Source organism: Chroicocephalus ridibundus, chromosome 3 (genome assembly GCF_963924245.1).
Source record: "Chroicocephalus ridibundus chromosome 3, bChrRid1.1, whole genome shotgun sequence".
Taxonomy (NCBI): Eukaryota; Metazoa; Chordata; class Aves; order Charadriiformes; family Laridae; genus Chroicocephalus; species Chroicocephalus ridibundus.
The window spans coordinates 40,378,670-40,398,011 of NC_086286.1; the positions used below are offsets into that span (position 1 = coordinate 40,378,670).

Below are 19,342 nucleotides of genomic sequence, written 5' to 3' on the forward strand. Positions count from 1 at the left end.
ATGCAAGACCTAACAGCTGAGGTAACGAGCAGTCTGCTGCAGTTTCCAGAGGTGACTCTTCAGGCACTTGGGGAAGATGAGGGAACCCTCGGCTCTGTGCTGTGCGGGAGGTTTTCTGGAGGTGAGCATTTTCCTTTAAATTTGGTCTCGGTACAAAGCTGTTCTTGCCTGGAGGCTACCTGAAGCCTCAGGTCATCGTATCAGCTGTGTCAGGTTGGTGCTGTTAAGAGGCATCCTGTTTAGAGAGAGAGAACAAAAAGGGTGCTTCAGCGATGACAAATGCTAATATTAAAACGTGAGTATAGTTAAACTTTGAAGTGGACTTTCCAGGTGATGTGACAGTAGAGCTGGGTGCCTATCTGGAGGTCTAGGCTTCTGTTAAGACCAGGTGGAATCTATCTACCTGAGTGTAAATGCAGGAATTGAGCTCATACTTCCTTTGGGCTGGCAGTAGTTCAGTGAAACAAAATGCCTTCGATTCTTCCTCTACGCTCTAAGACTTGTATTCCCATATGCGTTTAGATCATTTCTAGCAAAACCAAGGCGAATATGGTATAAAGGCTGTCGATCAGGACCTTGTCATCTTTATCCCAAACAACCCAGATTCTTCGGTGCGGGAATGACAAGTACAAATGCAAAATAACAAGGTGGTTAATTTTAGGAGGGATTGCTTGGGGATTTCAACGGGTGATTTTGAATCATTGACTAGAATGAGGTAGGTCGGTCTTCCTCTGCTAGGTACGTTTATTGAAGGAAAGGGGCAGGCACTGTGATTTTTTTTCAGCTGTTTTCAGTCTTCCGTTGGACATTTGCTTCAGTCCTCTTTCTTTTCTCTCACAGGGAGAAACGGCCTGGCGTGGTTGGCACGTGGTCCTCACCTTGAGGTGGTGAACTGTGTGACAGGAGAGCGGCTCTCTGCGTACCGTTTCAGTGGAGTCAATGAACAGCCTCCCACTGTTTGTGTGGTGAAGGAGTTTTCCTGGGAGAAGAGAACTGGACTGCTGGTTGGGTTGGAAGACGCAGAGGGAAGCGTTCTCTGTCTGTACGACCTTGGACTCTCAAGAGTGGTTAAAGCAGTTGTTCTTCCCGGGAGGGTAGGTACTTTTTAATTGGAGAAACGAAGCTTTGATGTTGTTAGGTGCTGCGTAGGCCTGTTTTAGGACAAGCTTTGGAGCGTCTCTTTGTAGGAGGTATTTTTTCTATCGCGCGTTAACATCCTGTCACTTGAGAGTATCCAGTCAAGACGGTGTTGCTGTAAAATCTTGGGCTTAATGTGCCATTATTGTTGGAGTTTACTGAGAGTAAAACAAGTTTTCTGGTTTTATTGTAGAGCACAGTTACCTGATTCTCTCCTTCCGCAAAAAGGCATTGAAAAGCACCTTTTTTTGGCCCTAATTGCTTGATTTCCATCAGAAATACCGTCTTTAAAATGGCTCAGAATTCCATAGTTGTGCTGTAAATGACTTCGACACATTGCCTTGAATCTCAGCCTAGCAAGCAGGCTGAGGAGAACACATTTTTCTGTTGACTTAGGAGAGGAAAAAAGAGCCTCTAGTGAGTTATCTGACAGATTGTTGGGAGGTCACCTTTCAGCCTGCAGTCCTTGAATCTCTGCTCTCTGACTAGTGTGTTTGTGTAGATGGGACACACTGGTGTAATGTTGCTGATGTTTTCTGTCTTCTGTAACCCAGAAACTCAAATGATGTGTGTCCCCTAGCCTCATTATCTTAATGTAAACAAGAATCGGTGGCAGTCAATAGAACATCAAGATTCATTTTTATCATCTTAGAATCTGCAACAACTAACTAACTAACTTCTTAGCCAGCTTTCCATCAGCTGCTTTGGTTTGACTTGCTAGAATACAGGTGGAGTTTTGTTTGTTTGTAATGCTACAGTGTGATGACTAGTAGTAAGCATTCGTATTGGGGTGACTGAGAGAGAGAAATACGTGCAGCTTTAGCGCAGGAGTCTTTGTGTGCTCGTGTCTCTGCTCTAGCAGTCAGTGTTGTCCTGGGATGTGCTGCAACGTGTGCTGAAAGGTCTGTCTTCGCCTTGTGAGACAGTTGCGTGCAGACTGCTGGGCACGTGAAAGAGCAGTGTGCGCTTCCTCCTTTAGGTGGAGTCACCTTTTTATCTGAGAAGCTGCTGCTTTAGGCTGGCTTTTAACATTTTTCTCAACATTCGTGAAAGCGCTGGTGTGCATTTAAAGCTTCTTTTCCTTTATGTGGTTGTTACTTTTCTTCTAAATGCGGACTAGTGTGAATTTTACTAAGCTGGTCTCTCCCTTCAACGCTTTCTAAATACGTTTCGCTCCCATGGAAATGGTGTGTCTCCCATGCAACTTGGCCGCTGCCTCGTCTGACTCTCGAGCCCTGATTTATCCTAACGCCCGTTTGTCAAAGAAGGCATAGACTGTATCGCGGTGCTGGTGGGCTGTGAGCGGTGGGAGACCTCGATGTAGTTGTGTTTGTCTGTCTTAAGCCCCTTGAATACGATAAAGTTTCTTGCGTATAACTGATTTTCTGTGTTTTCCTCCAGTTAATTACTGCGAAGTAGGAAATGGAAATTGCTAAGCTGTACTAATAGAATGCCCCATGTAAGTTGAAGTTAAGTCACTTACCCGCAGGAAATCTAGTAAATGGAAGGCAGTAACAGGTTTTTGTACGGGGCTTTTTTGTCTTTGTCTCTTTTCTTGATCTAATTGCAAACAATGCTTTGATGCTCCTGTATTTACTTTTTCTATTGAGCTTGTCAAAGAGCTCAAATAGTAACTTGTAGTTTTCCTGTAGGTAACCGCTATAGAACCCATAGCGAATCACGGAGGACCCAGCGTGAGCACTCAGCACCTCCATCAGAGTCTGCGATGGCTCTTTGGGGTGGCAGCAGTGGCTACAGATGCTGGCCATCTGCTTCTGGTTGACCTTAGTTTGGATGATTGCTCCTGCACTCAGAATGATATCGAAGCATTGGGTAAGCCTGCAGTTTTTCCACATGAATTTAAACGCAAGAAAACTTCTGTCTTCTAACGAAACAGTATGCATCCCACTTTGAAGACCCTTGTGTCAGACATTTCTGACGACTGGTTACAGGTGGCAGTTTGACATCGTATAGTCCTGACCTGATTAAACCTGGGAGTGTCTGACTGCTCCTCGCAGTGTTGTAAATGCCCCCTCCCACCAAGATCCCTGTGCCACTATGATTCTTGCCAGAGAGGTGTAGGAATTTTGCCACGTGAGCCGGTGCGGCCGCCTGGTAGGAAGTTGTGTTGGAGGAGCCCTGTTTCCCGGGAATGCTCTTCTGCTTGTGTTAATTGACTTGGGGCAAATTTTGGGCTTGTTTTTTAAAATAAACCCCACTTACCAACACCCATGCATTTGGATGAATGAAATCTCGAATAGGTGTACTCAGATTGCATACACCGTTTTGGCTATTACAACAGCAGCTTCAGCAATTGGTGCCACTTCAAACACGAGGTGCCACTTCAAATTTCATCACGAGGCCCAAACTCCTGCTTTTCAGAGTCCAGGAAGAATTTGGTTACGTTATTAAGGTTGCGTTTTTACCTAGCTTTCAAACGTGAGTGAGAATACTTGTCTGATCCGAGAGTTCTTATGTTGTTCAAAGACATACATAATGGAAATGGCAAAAAAAAGTGTTGCATAAATGGCTATTTTGCCTGGCACGGTAGCATTAGATGATAGGGGTTGTCACATCAGTGCCTAAAATGCAGCCTAAATGGCATAACGTATTCATTTATTGCTTGGTTTTGTGTGTGTAGATCTAGAAGTTGTCACTAAAAATCCTGCTGAAGTTGCACAAAGAAGAGAAACTGTGACCAGCAAATGGAGGTGTCTCTGTTTTCAACTACAAAATGCTTCCGGAACAGCAGTATCAGCCCTGTGCTACATAAGCAGAAGCAACCAGCTCGTTGTGGGTTTCTCGGATGGCTACCTGTCGCTCTGGAATATGAAAACTTTGAAGAGAGAGTAAGTAGGCCTTTACACTTGGCCATGCCTGGAGGTGTGGGGCTCTCGATTTGTTGCTTAAGGAAGCATGTGGATGTAAAGAGAACTTTTTCAGGGACTGACATGAGTATGAGTATAATCTTGGCACGTTCAGAAATCCTCTTCTGACATAACTTTTCAGTCATACCTGGATCAAGTGGTCCGCCTTCTCCCCAGTGGACTAGGATTGTTTTCCTTATTGTGCCTGTGGATTGAGGAATTGTGGGAAGCATGCTTCCTGGGGTTTTCAGAACCGGTTACTGCAACTGGGGCATCCATTGAAAGGCTGAAGTATGTCAGTGATGTGATTTTGGTGCCGATATTCTCTAAAGTGTCCAGGGTGAAACTAGTGAGACATGAAAACTCAATAGCTGACCTGTGCCTGAAAAATGTATTCTTTCCTGCATGTCAGCTTTGGCCGAAAGAGCAATCTCACCTGAGATATTTGGCTAACTTCTGGTTGGGATTCCCTTCAGCAGATCTGCACTGACTCCCCAGAAGCTGTTGGATGCATAAATAGACAGTGGAGGAATAATTAGGTGGCAAGAGTAGAGTGTGGAGGTACAAATAAGGTTCAGAAGTCAGGAAGAACAATGCTTGACGTAGTCCAAGAAACGAGAACCTACCTGTGTTTGGGCCACTAGGCTCACCTTTTGTTTTCTTTTTCGTTTTGCGTTTTTTTTCCCCTAAACCTGTAGGCACCACGCTCAACTTGAAGGAGGGAGGATTCCTGTCTATGCTGTCACTTTTCAAGAGCCTGAGAATGATCCTCGCAATTGTTGCTACTTGTGGGCTGTTCAGTCTACGCAGGAAAGGTGAATAAAAACTTTAACTATCAGCCACTGAATTAATTCTTTTTTTTTTAAGGATATTTGTTCCCATACAGTTGAACATGTGTATTTGTTGTGTGTCTGCGATTCTTTCCGGTACGGAAGGTGTTAAACTTAGAATGCAATTTTTACAGGATTTACCAGACGTGAAGAGGGACCTACTAGTTCCTGCCTTCTGTCAGAAGGCAAAGCAACAGTGGCCATATTCTTCTGCTCGCATTCTCAAATGGTTTGCTTTTGTTCCTCGATGACCGCTTCATCATTTGTTTGATAGTCACACCGTGGTATTAAAATACCACTAGGAGCAGTTGAGGCTGCAGATCTAGAACACCAGACGTGCCCACACAACAGCCTGCCGCCCCTAAAGGCGGCGGTGACAGTATTGCCGATGGCCTTGTGCCAGCGTCAGCAGTCTGTGGAGCCTTGGTGAGCCAGTGCAGCTCCCCGGGCAGAAAACGATTCAGCAGAAAAGCCAATGGGTTCCTGCTGTTCTGCTGAATCAAATCGGACTTGGAAGGGTGCAGAGTGTGCAAGAGGGGGAGGGGAACTTTGGTGGTAAGGGAAGGGCAGAGAGATCTCTCTGTCTGCATCAGCAAGCGATTCCATCAGCTCAGCTGTTGGTAGAGTGGCAGTCTTTTAAAATTTGACTTCAAAGCAGTTTTGATGGAGAACTCTTCATTGTGAAGAACTATTTCCAACAATTCTTAGTCCATACAACATATTACAGCTTTCCAATTGTACGGTTGGCTTTTGCCCCTGAAGCTGTTAGTGTCCAAACGCCCTCCTTCATGTTTCAGTGGCTAAATGTGGCCGATGATCATGTTTTGGGAAGAGGTGGCGTTCTTTTCAGCAGGAGCATGCTATTAAGAAAACGTCTAGGTCTACTAACACGACGATGAGGACTATAAAGCAGCTTTGTAACCAAATTTCATAATTTATCCCTTTTTCAGTGAAGGTGGTGTGGTGAGTTTACACCTGCTGCAGTTAGCGTTTGGTGACAGAAAACGCGTGGCCTCAGGACAAGTCATGTATGAGGTAAGAGGTGCATGCGTGGGAAAAGCAGACAATAGTAATTTTCTCTAAGGGAGTATCAGTTGAGTTACAGGGGTGAGATTTACCATCAAACTTCAGAGCTGGCTGAAAAAATAATCATGTTTTGCTGAGTCTTCTTGGGCACGGCCTTTGTCCATACCTTTTGGAAAGAAGGCGTACCATTTTATACTGCAGTGTCGTGTGTTCCAGCTAGATTCATCTGCAAAGAGCCCGTATAAATGAAATTCCTGAAGAGGAAGCGGCTTTTGCAAATAAAATTATTCTGAAATACCAAATGAATGGCATGTAGGAAGAGAAGACTGGGCCTTGAATCGCTTGGTTTAACCAAGCTTCGGACTTGAATAAGCTTCTGTCTCTCTCCCTTTCTTAAAATACAGTCGTACTCTAGTCTTTGCTGATCTTCAGTTTTATATTCTTGGTTTCTCTTAGCGCTTTGTCAGCCGGACTTTTCACATGAAATGCACCTACAGTGTCTCTTCAGTGTTGATCCTGACACTTAGTAGCTGTAAAGATAACTCGTTCTTCTTTTTGGCTGGGTGACCTATTCAATCTACTCTTAAAGCCAGGAAAATATGTAATTTGGTCAGAAGAGTGTACCTAAATGTTAGATCTGGCTCCAAGGAGGATGCGTTTAAAATACAGATGTGAGGTATCCTTGTATCTCAGATAGCTAACAGAGACAAGGCGCATCTGTTAGATGTGTAATTCCATTCAGTTGTACGCCTGGAAGTCTTCCAAAATCTTTTTGAGGGGACAGTAATCTTAGTTCAGAGCAAGTCTTTCCTCCTGATTTTGTACTTTCTCTTGCATATTCTCAATAGCTATGGAACGAAACAGGGGTGACTCTTGTATCGTGGTACTCTGGTTTTTGTAGGGACTGTGCCTTTTGATTTTTTTTGGATTGGTTTAGATTTTTGAGTGTTTTGCTTATGTGTAGGAAAGGTGCTTCCTCATTTGGCACTGTTGCTTTTGCATAGATAGAGGTTAGGTGTTTGGAAAAAATTTCTTTAAAATGCATTATCTATCACGGTGACCAAGTAGAAGGATCTTCCAGGGATTCATGGCGTGCTGGATGCCATCTCCTTATCTTTGTTGATGTGCAGGGTTTTTATGACAGAAACATACGTTGCTCTAGAGGAGCAGCGCACCCGGATTGGGTGTTTTAGTTTTAGAAGGGCTTTGCTTGCTGTTCAGTATTACCTTGCCGGTATTTCAGTTAAGGCTTACTGCTCTTTTGCTGGGACTTCTCTAACATCATGAGTTCTGTAGTCAAGATGCAGAGCCAAGAGCTTTGCATGCATGTGTGTTGCACTATTTCAGATATCCCTTTGTAGAGATATATTTAGGTTTTTTAAAGAAACCTTGATGTTGCAAGGAATTCTGCAAAGCATGTTTAGATCTGCAAAGCCTTTACAGCCAAACTTACCCGTTACGATTTGACACTGCATTCTCTTGCATGTCAGGCGTAGTTTCTATTTACCATCAGAAATAGGCTCATGTGAAATACACAGTATAATAAGCCTATTCTGTTAGACTGTCTTTCATATTTAGCCATAATGTATGTTTTTATCTTAGAATGACCTTTGCTCTCTTCTCTGATTTTTTCCCCCAGGGTTTGGAATACTGTGGCGAAAAGTTCAGTTTAGATCTCACGGGTGGAGTCTTTCCCTTGAGAGGCCAGATGAGTACTAAATTAATCAGCTGCCAGACCGTCGAAAAATTCCGCAGCGACGTTGACGGAGAGGATAGCGTAAATGAAGGTTTGTTCTGATGTCCGTGTTTGGTGATTTTAAAAGAAGTGCTTTTGGAACCTAAGCAACGAATGCTGTTCTGTCCCCACAGTCTGAAAGTCTTGCCTATCTGCATAGACTAGATTGTTGGGATTATTTACGAAGAAAAAATGGATGCTTAAGTTATGTGGGACTTCTTTAAGGGAAAAAGTGGGTTTTATTTTATGCTTGCTGACATGCTGTCGCGATGTATGGTGGGGCCGTTTGTATGATGATGGTCAGTCGTTTTACTCCTCCAGCTGCCATCTTTGAACAAGAAGTTCAAACTCTCCATTGCTTAGGAATGTTACCAGAATTTTTTCCCTTCTTCAAACCGATGTCCGCATCTGCATCCAGATGGTAGCCCGTCACAAGTGCTGTTCCCCAGGGCACTGCAGTGGGACCACTTCTCTTTAGTATCTTGACCAGTGATCTGGACGAGGGGACAAGAAAAAGGGGCAGTGTGACTGAAACCTATCACAGAGATGTTTGCTATTCCGTAATTACTGTAATCACTCTTAGGAAGTGTTGTGTTTCACGAGTGACAGAACAGAATGAAGCCAAAATAGAAAGTGGTGTTTTAAAACTATCGGATCTATCGTATTTTCTACAAGTCAGAAACAACGTCTTGTCTTTTACAGTCACGTCTCCTGACACCAGTGTCTCAGTCTTCAGTTGGCAAGTGAATACGTACGGTCAGGGAAAACCATCTACTTACCTGGGTGTATTTGACATTAATCGCTGGTATCACGCTCAAATGCCAGATTCACTAAGGTAGATTTTTCTTCAGTAGTTTTCCATATGCCTGCCAATAATTCATTTGAATGTCGGCATTTAGCTTACGCGCTTGTTTTCTTTAAGACCGGAAGAATTCCCTCATGAGTGCCCCTATTTTGCACTGTGGTCGCTGGATACTGTAGTGAGCGTGACTTCTCCGAAGCTCCTTTTGGATATTCTGGTCCATGAGCGGAGTCTAAGTCGGGGAGTTCCTCCTTCTTATCCACCACCTGAGCAGTTTTTTAATCCAAGCACCTATAACTTTGGTAGGTATTTCACTGCTTTTGAGAGTGATAAGCTTAAAATGAGGTCAAATGCCATTCATTGGTTCTCTTGTTCAGTCATTGTTTGTCATTCAAAACCCAACCCAAACCAAAAAACCACCCAGTCCCCCCCAAACCCAACTCTGATCACGTTGTACTGACAAGGTATTTACTATTGTGGAACATATCTGACAGCCGGCTGAGTTTTGGTGCTTTTGTAATGTAGCCGGTGAAGTGGTGCTGGTTATAGCCTGAAATGACTGTGAACTGAAGCTCAAAGCACTCAGTTATATGTTTCTAGATACCGGTGTGTAAAAAATGTAAACTGGTCATGCCATAACTGTGAGAGTACGGAAGGTTGTCAAACGTTCCCTGTTTCTGCAGATGGTACGTGCTTGCTGACCTCCGGAGTCGTTCACATGACTTGCACCGGCTTCCAGAAGGAGGTGATCTTTTACTGTATCTTTATTGCGAGTGGCAGGAGATGTAGCTTTCCTAAGTTTTCTGTTGCACTGCTTTCCGTGTTAGGGACCGTTTCATGCTCATCCTGCCCATCCACACCCATAGTTGCAATTGTGTCCTGTCGCCAGTTGTATGCAAATGGTAATGTTTTAGGTCCCCTCTTGGGACTGTACAACTGCCGTTGTCTCCTCTTGAAGCACGATCGGGGATTGAACGTCTAGAAAGGAATGCAACGTTGCTCCAGGAGCAAGAACAAAACCACTGTAAAAGGCGGGGAAAGGTGTTACTTCTTTATTGCCCCTCAGTCGAACTGCCTGCATAGTCTTGAGTTAGAGTTTCGATCCCTGATTCTCTTGGAAAAAGGAGGGAATGGAGAAAATGAAAAATGACATAACTGTTTGAGGAGTGAAAATTTTGTTTTCTCCCAAACTCGGCCAAATTATAACTTCTGAGCCACGGCACAGATTGTGACAGATAATTTTGAGTGAAGTTTCAGCTCACTAAATGTTTCCAACATGAATCGGCTTCCATACGAACAGGCATAGAAAGGATCTTCCAAAGCGTGAAGTTGCATGTTAGCTGAGCTTATATAGAATGTATTTTGTGTCAGTGTTGAGGGAAAGAGCAAGGCCTGTGTATAGACAGAGAAGGTAGAAAAGACTTAATTACGCAGATTGCTAACCTAAAGCATCTTAGTGGTTCAGGCTGTCTGACGGTGTCAGTGAACATTTAGATTCTTCCTTTTAGAGGTTATCCAGAAGCGTAGTGACGGAATAACAATGCTGTCTTAATCTGTGGTTTTCGATTGATGTTTCAGACCTTGAATTTTTTGAAGAAATCTGGCCCTTCAATATGGGAAGCCATTCAGGAGAGCTACAATAGGTGTCTTGTAGCTGGCTTGCGGTCTCCAAGACCAGTTGATGTCCAGCCATCCAGTTTGAGTCAGGTGAGTGCCTATGAGGGAATCAAGGGGGAAATACATCCATCTGGTCTGACAGGGCTGGAGGGGCTACAAGACACGATACTCCAATTTGAAATACAGGTGTTGACCTGAGCTAGCAGAAGTAACCGTATCCTTAGATCCAAAGTAGCGACTTTGACCGGGAACAGCCCTAAGAGATCTGTCTTTAGAGACCCCTCTCTTAATTCGGTGCCACACACAGATGCGCACAAGGAAGCGTGCAGTCAGTGCTGGTCATGCCCAACATAACGCATGTGTCCCCCAGAGCAACCCCCATCCCTGTCAGATTCTCAAAGCAGTGGTTCAGTGCAGTAGCCGACGATGGGGGCGTCTCCCTGGGATGCGAGCTCTTGCAGACGTCGGCTTGCTGCACTGTCACTGTACGTGATCATTTGCTTCCAAGGAAGTGGGCTGTGGTAAAGGATTACTGCTGTCAGCTCTCCCTGGCAATTTCTTCACGGCTTGCCCTCGTTTTCCCTTCATCGGTAGGCTTTTCTGCATCCTCTCCGGGCGGATCTCCACCTCTGTAGCCTCTGCCTTGTGCTGCAGTAGCCCAATTTGCTGCTCTGAGACTGCCCTCTTGCAGCTGCAACACCTTAATCACCTTTATCTCATGACACTCGCTACCTTCTCTGTGCTTTATGCCACCACAGTGACTTCACTCCCCCTGCCATAGGTTTTCCATTTGCATCAACCTTTCTCTGTCATTTGAAGAGTTCCGTGAGAGATGGAGCCTTTGTGATGAGCAGCCCATCTTCTTCCCCCCGGCAGGGTCTAAGCGAAAGGATCAGCCAGCTGGTCATCATGCAGTGGAGCCATCAGCAGGAAGGGGAGAGCAGCCTTCCCGCTGCCCTCATCTTCCTGCCTCCTGGATTCTACATCAGGCTTGTTATGCGTTTGAGCAGGGATTTCCTGTGAGTGTTAGGAAGACAAATTTCAGAAGTAGGGTCAAGAAGCTTGCTTTGCAGTTTTGTTTGCCACTGTGAGCAGTATTTGGTGTGTTTCCTTGCCTGAAACCAGTATTCAGAAAAGGTGGAAACATCTCATGTGTCTTCTAATGTGTAGAAATCGCTTTGAATGTCATGATTTTGCCTGGAAGGGAAAGATACTTTTCAGTGTGTTTAAAAAACCAAACAAATCTCCCCTCCCCTCATCACCCCCCACAACAAAATAAAGTTTTCTGAGGGATCCTTTCATCTGAAAGAAGTATGAGAACTCCAGCTGAGACAAGCTACTACTTAATATCGCGCGTCTGTGCATACCTGTGGATTATTCTTCTAAAGGATTAGCACCACATTATAATCCAGTATTTGAAGAGCCTAAAATTTAAACCTATTAGAATGGAAATGTTTCACTTCTTTTCTGTTATTTCAGAAAATTCATAGAATCGTTTGGGTTGGAAGGGACCTTAAAAGATCATGTAGTCAACCTCTCCTGCGGTGAGCAGGGACGTCTTCACCTAGATCAGGTTGCTCAGTGCCCCATCCAGCCTGACCTTGAATGTTTCCAGGGATGGCACATCTACCACCTCTCCTGGCAACCTCTTCCAGTGTTTCACCACCCTCATTGTAAAAAATGTCTTCTGTATATCTAGACTGAATCTATCCTCTTTTAGTTTAAAGCCGTTACCCCTGTGTCCTATCGCAACAGGCCCTGCAAAAAAGTTTGTCCCCATCTTTCTCGTAACCGCCTTCTAACTACTGAAACCCCTAATAAAGTCTTCTCGGAGCTTTTTCTTCTCCAGGTTGAACAACCCGAATTCTCTCAGCCTGTCCTCATAGGAGAGGTGCTCCAGCCCTCCGAGGGGCACAGTCACCTGCCTCGACCTGCTGGCTGCACTTCTTTGGATGCAGCCCAGGATATGGTGGGCCTTCTGTGCTGCACGTTGAGACACGTCCAGCTTTTCATCCACCGGTACCCCCAAGTCCTTCTCCTCGAGGCTGTTCTCAATCCCTTCATCCCCCAGCCTGTATTGATACTGGGGGTTGCCCAAGGTGCACTTGGCCTTGTTGAACCTCATGAGCTTCACACAGGCCTACTTCTCGAGCTTGTCCAGGTCCCTCTGGATGGCATCCCATCCTCCAGGCATATCAGCCGCACCACTGAGCTTGCTGTCATCTGCAAACTTGTTGAGGGTGCACTTGATCCCACTGTCCATGTCACCGATGGAGATCCTAAACAGTACTGGTTCCAATCTGGATCCTTGAGGGACACCACTTGTTACTGATCTCCATCTGGACATGCAGCCATTGACCACTACCCTCTGGATGCCACCATCCAACCAATTCCTCAGCCACCAAACAGTCCACCCATTAGATCCCTGTCTCTCCAATTTAGAGGGAAGGATGTTGTGGGGGACCATGTCAAAGGCCTTACAGAAGTCCAGGTAAACGAACCCGTAGCTCTTCCCTTGTCCACTGGTGTAGTCACTCCATCATAGAAGGCCAGTAGGGTGGTCAGGCAGGACTTGCCCCTGGTGAAGCCGTGCTGGCTGCCTCAAATCACATCCCTGTCCTCCGTGTGCCTTGGCATAGCTTCTAGGAAGATCTGTTCCACGATCTTCCAAGGCACAGAAGTGAGGCTGACAGGTCGGTAGTTCCCAGGGTCCTCCTTTCTACCATTTTTAAAAATGGGTGCAGTGTTTCCCTTTTTCCAGTCACTGGGCATTGTTACCAATTTGCCAGCGCTGCTCGTGGAGGGGGTACGCTTTTTTTGACCTTCCTTTTCTGGCTGACTTATAACTTAATTTTCTGGCTGACTGAAAATTCTAACAGTGTTTTTGGGTATGAGACCTGCTTCATGTCTTCACAGTCTAGAAAACTGCTTGGCTGTAGTTTCAAGTGTTTCCAAGCAAACAGTGTATTTGTTCTGCCCCCTTCGTGCACTCCAATGGCAAACCTACATGCACAGAATGCGTAACAGGTGATAGCAGAGGATGTTTCTGAAAATAGTTGGAACTCAGTACGTGAAGACTGTAATGCAGAGGCATGCGAAGAAAGATTAGAATTAGGCTGCAGTAAGTTGAAATGTCAGAGGAGAAGTGTGTTAATGTGTTCCTCAGAGCAGTGAGCAGTCCAGCCTGTGGCTGGAATTAAGAGAAAGGACGTGGCATTCCTGGCCTGTGTCCTGATTGACTTTGTGATGTCTGAATGAGTATACAGTTAGAAAGAAACATTTACTGTTGATGGTTCACATGGTGCAAGTAGGTAAGATTCTCATTTGAGTTTGTCTGTTACGTTTAGGAGGAGCAGCTGGAAGCAGTATTGTCAGCTGCTGTCCAGACAGGTTCTGTGGGACTTCTGACTGGATGCATTAAACATTGGATATCTGAAGGTAATACTTGGAACGTTGTTTTTTTACGTGGTACCTCTTTGAGTTGGAGCCTGTTGATTCATTTCTTTTTTGTTCTCTTTGTTTAAAGAGCAGCCGAGTTCTGCTGGTAATTTACGGTTTGTTCTTGAGTGGACATGGAACCAAGTGATCTCTACAAAGGAAGAATTTGACCAAATCTGTGAGTACTAGTGTAGTCATTCCGCAAACCTAAAGTCGTTCTTTCTGATTGAGCTTCCTCAGTAATACGCCGCTATAGGATATTGCACGCGGTCCTTGAAGTGCGCCTTGAAACTCTGGAATTGCTCTGTCGGCTAACGATTTAATATTTATTCTTGAAAAGGTGTTCCGCTGTTTGATGGCTCTTGCAACTTCATTGACGCCCAGACATTACGGTCTCTCCAGCGCTGCCAGTTGCTTTTGAGCAACCTTAGCACGGTCTTAAACTGTTTTCTCACAGAAGCACAAGAGCTTACTGAAAAAGGTTTGTAGTAGTGCTACAAAATCTTTGGTATGTTTTATTAAGATTTGGAATTGTGGCAACATGGGCTTTTGTTGTTTCTGAGGATTGGAAGACAGTCACATTTAGCTGGGAGAAGGGGCTTAAAGCTGAGCGCTTGGGACCACCACAAAACACGCATGGAGTTCAGGGCAACAGTTTATGGTGGAGCTCATGCAAGGGGGTGGGGGAGGCTACATTCAGAGAGAAGCTTTGTAGGCAACTGGGCTGAAATTACAGCAACCGAATGTGGTATTGCTGAAAATTATTCCTTTGAGTTCTTAGCTAGCAAGTTCTAGTTGCATGCAGACACCGTGTTGCAAATTGCTAAACAATACGAAGGAAGCGTAAACGAGTAACATGCAAAGTAAGTTACTTGAGTTTCTACAGCTTTTTCTCTTAGAAATCGTTCTTGGCCTATTGAGAAAAGAAAAGAATATCCCTTTGCTGTCAGAAGAATCTCTGCTACGTGAGAAACAGATGTCTTATTCCTGCGTGCATTTAGTAGTTCAGGCTTTGGTTTTTTTTTTTTATTTTAGCCTTTAGTGAGTTTAGTTCTTTATAGGGGTTGCTTTTTGTTTTGGTGGTGATAGTGGTTTTTTTCTTCAAATAAGAAAGCGATACAGCATGAAAAACGCAAAGACAAAGATTTCTGCTGTGTTATTTTTATACTTTTGGTTTAGTAGGATGAAGGGAGTTTTGTGAAAATGAACAGAATTGCATAACGCTAATCATCTCCTGCCTTTGTTCAGGTTTTGCAGACGTGACAAATAAGCAAGCGGTAACCGGCCTCATTTCTTTGTATGCACGAGTGGTCATCTGGTTCTGTCGATCCGGTCTCCTTCCAGAGGGTTTAGGTAAGCGTGACCTGTCATACGTTTGTAACAAGGCGACCATCCAGTGAGTGACTCCCACGAACGCATGCTTAGCCATGTTTTTGTAACGGTTTCGTCAGGAAGAAGTCGTGCTGGTTCAGTGGCAGGGTGTGCTGAAGTTCTGTGGGTGAAGTTGAGATTTTGCTGGGTTGTCAAGTACACGGCGTAGAATGAGGCAGGCAGTTTCTTTCCTGGGTGGATTTTAAGAATAGCAATGGACCCCTGATGTCACGGCGCTGCTTGTGTCCACAGCTTGAACTACTTGAGATTTTAAACAAAGTACTATTAAACAACAAGTACCGGAATGCTTGTTTTTACAGTGAGAGCATTACCTGCATGTTTTGAACTTTCTATCAGTTGCTTGAGGAGAAAGTACACCTTGGAAATCCTTCTTTAGTTGGATGGATTAGAAATTCCATTGTCAGCCTTAATTGTCTCACAGATGCTCACGCGGCATGTTTAGAAACCATTCCCTTTGAGAACTGGGTGGTTTTTTTTATAGTGGACTTCAGCTTACCCTACATGTTGTGAATGCTGCGTGAACTGTAACCTTGAAACGGCACATGGGGCAAGAAGGAATTGAGTCTTGTCTCTTAGAGCTCTTTTAGCAAAGGCAGGAAGAGGATTGGCTTCTTTCAGAGTTGGAGGCTTCTTGATGTTTGGCTTGTACGATCTTCTGTCTCTTTAGGCAAAAATTTTCGTTTACAAGTGTGATATGACTGCTTTAACTTGCTTCTACTTTGTTGCCTGTAGATGATGATACGCGTTTGTCGAGACCTTTCTACAATTATCCTCTGATTGAGAGCTACTATACTGGTCAGCGACAGAAACTTGAGCGTTTATCAAGGTAAGAGCTAGAGGAAGACTCTAGAACACTTCCACGGCAAATTCAGAAGTGGAAGGGAATGGCTTTTATCTCAACAGTTGCATGGGCTATGCGTAATGCCGCTGCCAGCAATACTCTTGACTTCAGTGACACGTGTGTTCTGTTGAACAGAGAGGTTACTTTCCTGTGTTAAAACGTTGCTATCTACCTCTGCTTAGTACCACTGGTTGGTATCATCATTTTCCGGGAGTCTATTTTATTCATTGGCTAATGTGTATAATTTCTGACTACTGAAAAAGGCCATGTGATTAGGGCAGGATCAGTCACCTCCATATGACCATATGACCGATTATGACCACATGACCAATAGAGGGTCATAACTGTATTGGCCTAAGTCCCCTTCTCACAAGTACGTGGTGTGATTTCGTAAGATGGTTGGAGTTACATGGAGTTGGCACGCCTCGCACTCTGCTGGCTGTCGGATAGAAGTCACTTGTTAACGTCAGCTCTCTTTCCTGGACTAGCTGCCTAGCACATAGGCGGCATGCCTTGGATTAGCCGATAATAGGTTTTTCTTTGGAAATTGTACTGAAAACTGAATAAAGAGCTGACCAAGCTTCGGCGATGGCACTGTGACCAAGAGGCTGCAAGGTGAGTTAAGGTGGAAGCTGCAGGGTAGGAGGTATTGACTTCAAAGTTCATCTTCCTTGGCTTACTTCTCAAGTAACTTACATACAGGCTCGTGTGTTCCTTCGAAGCACAGAGCCTCTAGTGTCCTTTTTCTGCTTTGTGCCATCGGGAGATGAAAGGGCAGGGCTGCAGTCAGCAGAAGACTGGAGGAAAGCCGTTACACCGGGAGGCTGGAATTAGTGTTTAACTCTGTCCAAATCCTTGCTACCTTTTGTTCCAGAGGAAAATGGGACTCGGACTGCTTGATGGTTGATGGAATGGTTTCCCAGTTAGGAGACCAAGTGGAGAAGCTGTGGCGGAGAGATGCAGGAGGAACTGGGAAATACCCGCCTGCCAGTTTGCATGTGAGTGTCCTGTTCACTGAGAACAACAACAAACGGCCGCCCTCCCCGCCAAACCCCACCCAAAAGCCAATGATTTAGGGAAGACAGGCGTTTTTTCAGAACTGTTAATTTTTCATTTCAGGCACTGCTGGATCTCTATTTGCTAGAAAGCATTGAAGAAAACTGCAAACACGCAATTGTATCCTTTCTAGTTATTTTTATTACACCTTCAGGGGATGCACATAAATGTTCTTCAGTGTTGGTCGCCGACCTGTTTCGTAACATTTTTTCATTTATGCTTCAAAGACGATGCAAGTGAAAACATTTAGTTTAGCGTTAAGTTGTAGACAGAAGCGCTGTTTTATTTCTTTGTACTGTGGATTTTTGATGATTTTTTCTTAAATGTTTTGTTGCAAAAGACTTCTCTGGTAGGAGAAAACAGGTTTAGTAAGAAATGCTGGAGATAAAAACAAAAGCCCTTAGTTTTTCTCCAAATTTAAACACCGTTCTAAATTTTTTAAAACCCTCCTATCTGTAGCAAATTGCTTCTTACTAGAATGATGTGGTAAAATATCCTGTTTCAGAGCAAAAGGATTTCTAAGAGTGGTTTACCAGTACCGGATTTTTGCTGAAATCACGGGTTTTCCAGTGCAGCTCACAGTGCTTGCTTTGGTTCCGTTGAAAGTGCAGGCACACGGAATAAGCAACAGGGAGAAGAGAAAAGTCATGGGGCAGAAACTTAATTTTTAAGCTGCTGAAATACACAGCCTTGCTTTTGCTGTTTGTTGCCTAACCCGCGAGGGGAGCCTAGAGAGCAAGGGGCTTAGAAACGCTTATAGCCCAGAGCTGTCTCGTTAGATGATGTCCCTAAAAACGGACGTCAGAAAGAGAAAATGACGCTACCAATGAGTGACCCGCATACTGGTTTAAATCCAGTTTTAATCATTCGGAGCTGAGCTGTACTGTAAGGATGCCACAATTTACACTGTTTTATAGACGCTGGACATGAGGGAAAAACCCAACTGTGGAATTTATTTGCTGTAATAATTGAGCGTTGGATGCTCCAATGTTTTGAATGTATTTTCTGCTTCCTACCACTTTTATATTCTTACTTCATTATGTTTTTCTAAAGGTAATGTGATAAAGTTTTGGTCTTACAAACTGATTAGCCTTAATGAGATACCTGATGTCAGACAATTTACTTGCTGCTGGATATCAAGCGTTCCTTTCCGAGTGAGACAGAAACTTCAATCGACTCCTTCCCAACTGCCTTTGGCATGCCTTGGGGACTTGTTAAACTTGTTGAAGGTTTTTGGCTTCTAGATCACAATGATTACGAAGTAAGTATGGTAGAGTTGAGTTAGACATACATGGCAGTACAAAGCTATAATCTAGAAAATGATTTTAAAATCCGATCTCTAACTTGTACAGAATTCACTGGCCCTGCTCTTTCATCCCGCTACAATAAAAACCGCGTCATGGCAGCACAAGAGAATTATTCAGTCCCTCCTGTGCCAAGGGGAGCATGGGCAAGCCCTCAGATATATCCAGATGATGAATCCATCAGTGTCAAGCAGCGGGGAAGTGCAGCTTCTCCTCACTGTGTTGCTCTCCAATAGGTAAAGAAATACACCCCACCATTTTGTCACGCAAATCTTGTGAAAATGGAGAACAAAGAATAGAAATCATCATCCCCTAAGTTTCCTTTAAACTTTGAGTACAAGACTCTTGGGGCATCTCTTTGGTTATGCTATTAACATGCCTTTACGTCTGAAACATTAATTACAGGTGCATGGTGGAGGCTTGGGGTCTGTTGCACCAACATGCCGCTCAGGCAAACTTAGAAGACCTCTTAAAACACATGTACGAAATGTGCCGGGAGATGGGCCTGATGGAAGACTTGCTGAAGCTGCCTTTCACAGACACCGAACAAGTAAGTGGGAGCAAGGAAAAATGTTCATCGTCTCTTTGAAAAGAGAAAAGGCAGAGCCATAACAGATTTTTGGAATGATTTTTTTTTTCTCATAGGAGTGTTTGGAGAAGTTTTTAAGGACCAGTGCTGGTGTTCAGAATCAAGAATTCCTTTTAGTCTACCATCTGCAGCGTGCCAACTACATTGCAGCACTAGAGCTGAATCAATCCATGAATGTCAATCTTATGGTAAGCGTGAACTTGTGTTCTGGATTTGTGACGCGTTTGCTGTTTTCTGGAATCATAGTTTTCCAGTGACTCAAACTTCTAAGGTGGTTTGGAAGTCGTAGGTCCCGCATTTGAAAACTGTCATGCGGCCAGGTGGTGTGCGTAGGTCGCTTTTTCTTGCTTGTTTTAATCTTCACATCATGTTGTCCAGGGTAATTTCCAGTTGTCCCGTATATTCAGGGCGCTGGCGTTTCAGGAAGAACAAGGGAAAGCCTGCTATGTAGTAAGTCGTTTGCAAATTGCAGGTGATATCAGAAAATTGCAGGTGATAACAGGTGTTATCAGAAGAAGGTTCTGCAGAGTGCCAGCATTGTTTTAACTTCAAGTTGTAGGCTCTGTTGCTATTCCAGTCTTCCTTCCACTTTGCTAAAAGTACCAGGTGAAATCGGTGTGTGCGGATGGGTAGAACTTGCCGCTGTTCTGTGCAGTGGAGGTGTTTTCCCATACCTGTAGAGGAAATCTGCTCACTAATGCGAAATAG

The 19,342-nt window shown here is 44.3% G+C and overlaps 1 protein-coding gene across 1 annotated transcript in view; it reads left to right on the top strand.

Moving 5' to 3' along the window:
- The window catches only part of LOC134512955 (protein ELYS-like), a 19,805-nt gene continuing 463 nt past the window's right edge, over positions 1–19,342 (top strand). The window contains exons 1-22 of the mRNA XM_063328883.1: positions 1–121; positions 841–1,094; positions 2,790–2,970; positions 3,779–3,986; positions 4,703–4,819; positions 5,785–5,869; positions 7,500–7,647; positions 8,298–8,430; positions 8,518–8,699; positions 9,081–9,142; positions 9,976–10,104; positions 13,362–13,452; positions 13,541–13,630; positions 13,793–13,933; positions 14,701–14,805; positions 15,577–15,670; positions 16,560–16,683; positions 16,805–16,861; positions 17,856–18,002; positions 18,094–18,281; positions 18,451–18,595; positions 18,691–18,822. Of these exons, the coding sequence (XP_063184953.1) occupies positions 1–121; positions 841–1,094; positions 2,790–2,970; positions 3,779–3,986; positions 4,703–4,819; positions 5,785–5,869; positions 7,500–7,647; positions 8,298–8,430; positions 8,518–8,699; positions 9,081–9,142; positions 9,976–10,104; positions 13,362–13,452; positions 13,541–13,630; positions 13,793–13,933; positions 14,701–14,805; positions 15,577–15,670; positions 16,560–16,683; positions 16,805–16,861; positions 17,856–18,002; positions 18,094–18,281; positions 18,451–18,595; positions 18,691–18,822 (2,934 nt within the window). The remainder of the gene's footprint in view (positions 122–840; positions 1,095–2,789; positions 2,971–3,778; positions 3,987–4,702; positions 4,820–5,784; positions 5,870–7,499; positions 7,648–8,297; positions 8,431–8,517; positions 8,700–9,080; positions 9,143–9,975; positions 10,105–13,361; positions 13,453–13,540; positions 13,631–13,792; positions 13,934–14,700; positions 14,806–15,576; positions 15,671–16,559; positions 16,684–16,804; positions 16,862–17,855; positions 18,003–18,093; positions 18,282–18,450; positions 18,596–18,690; positions 18,823–19,342) is intronic.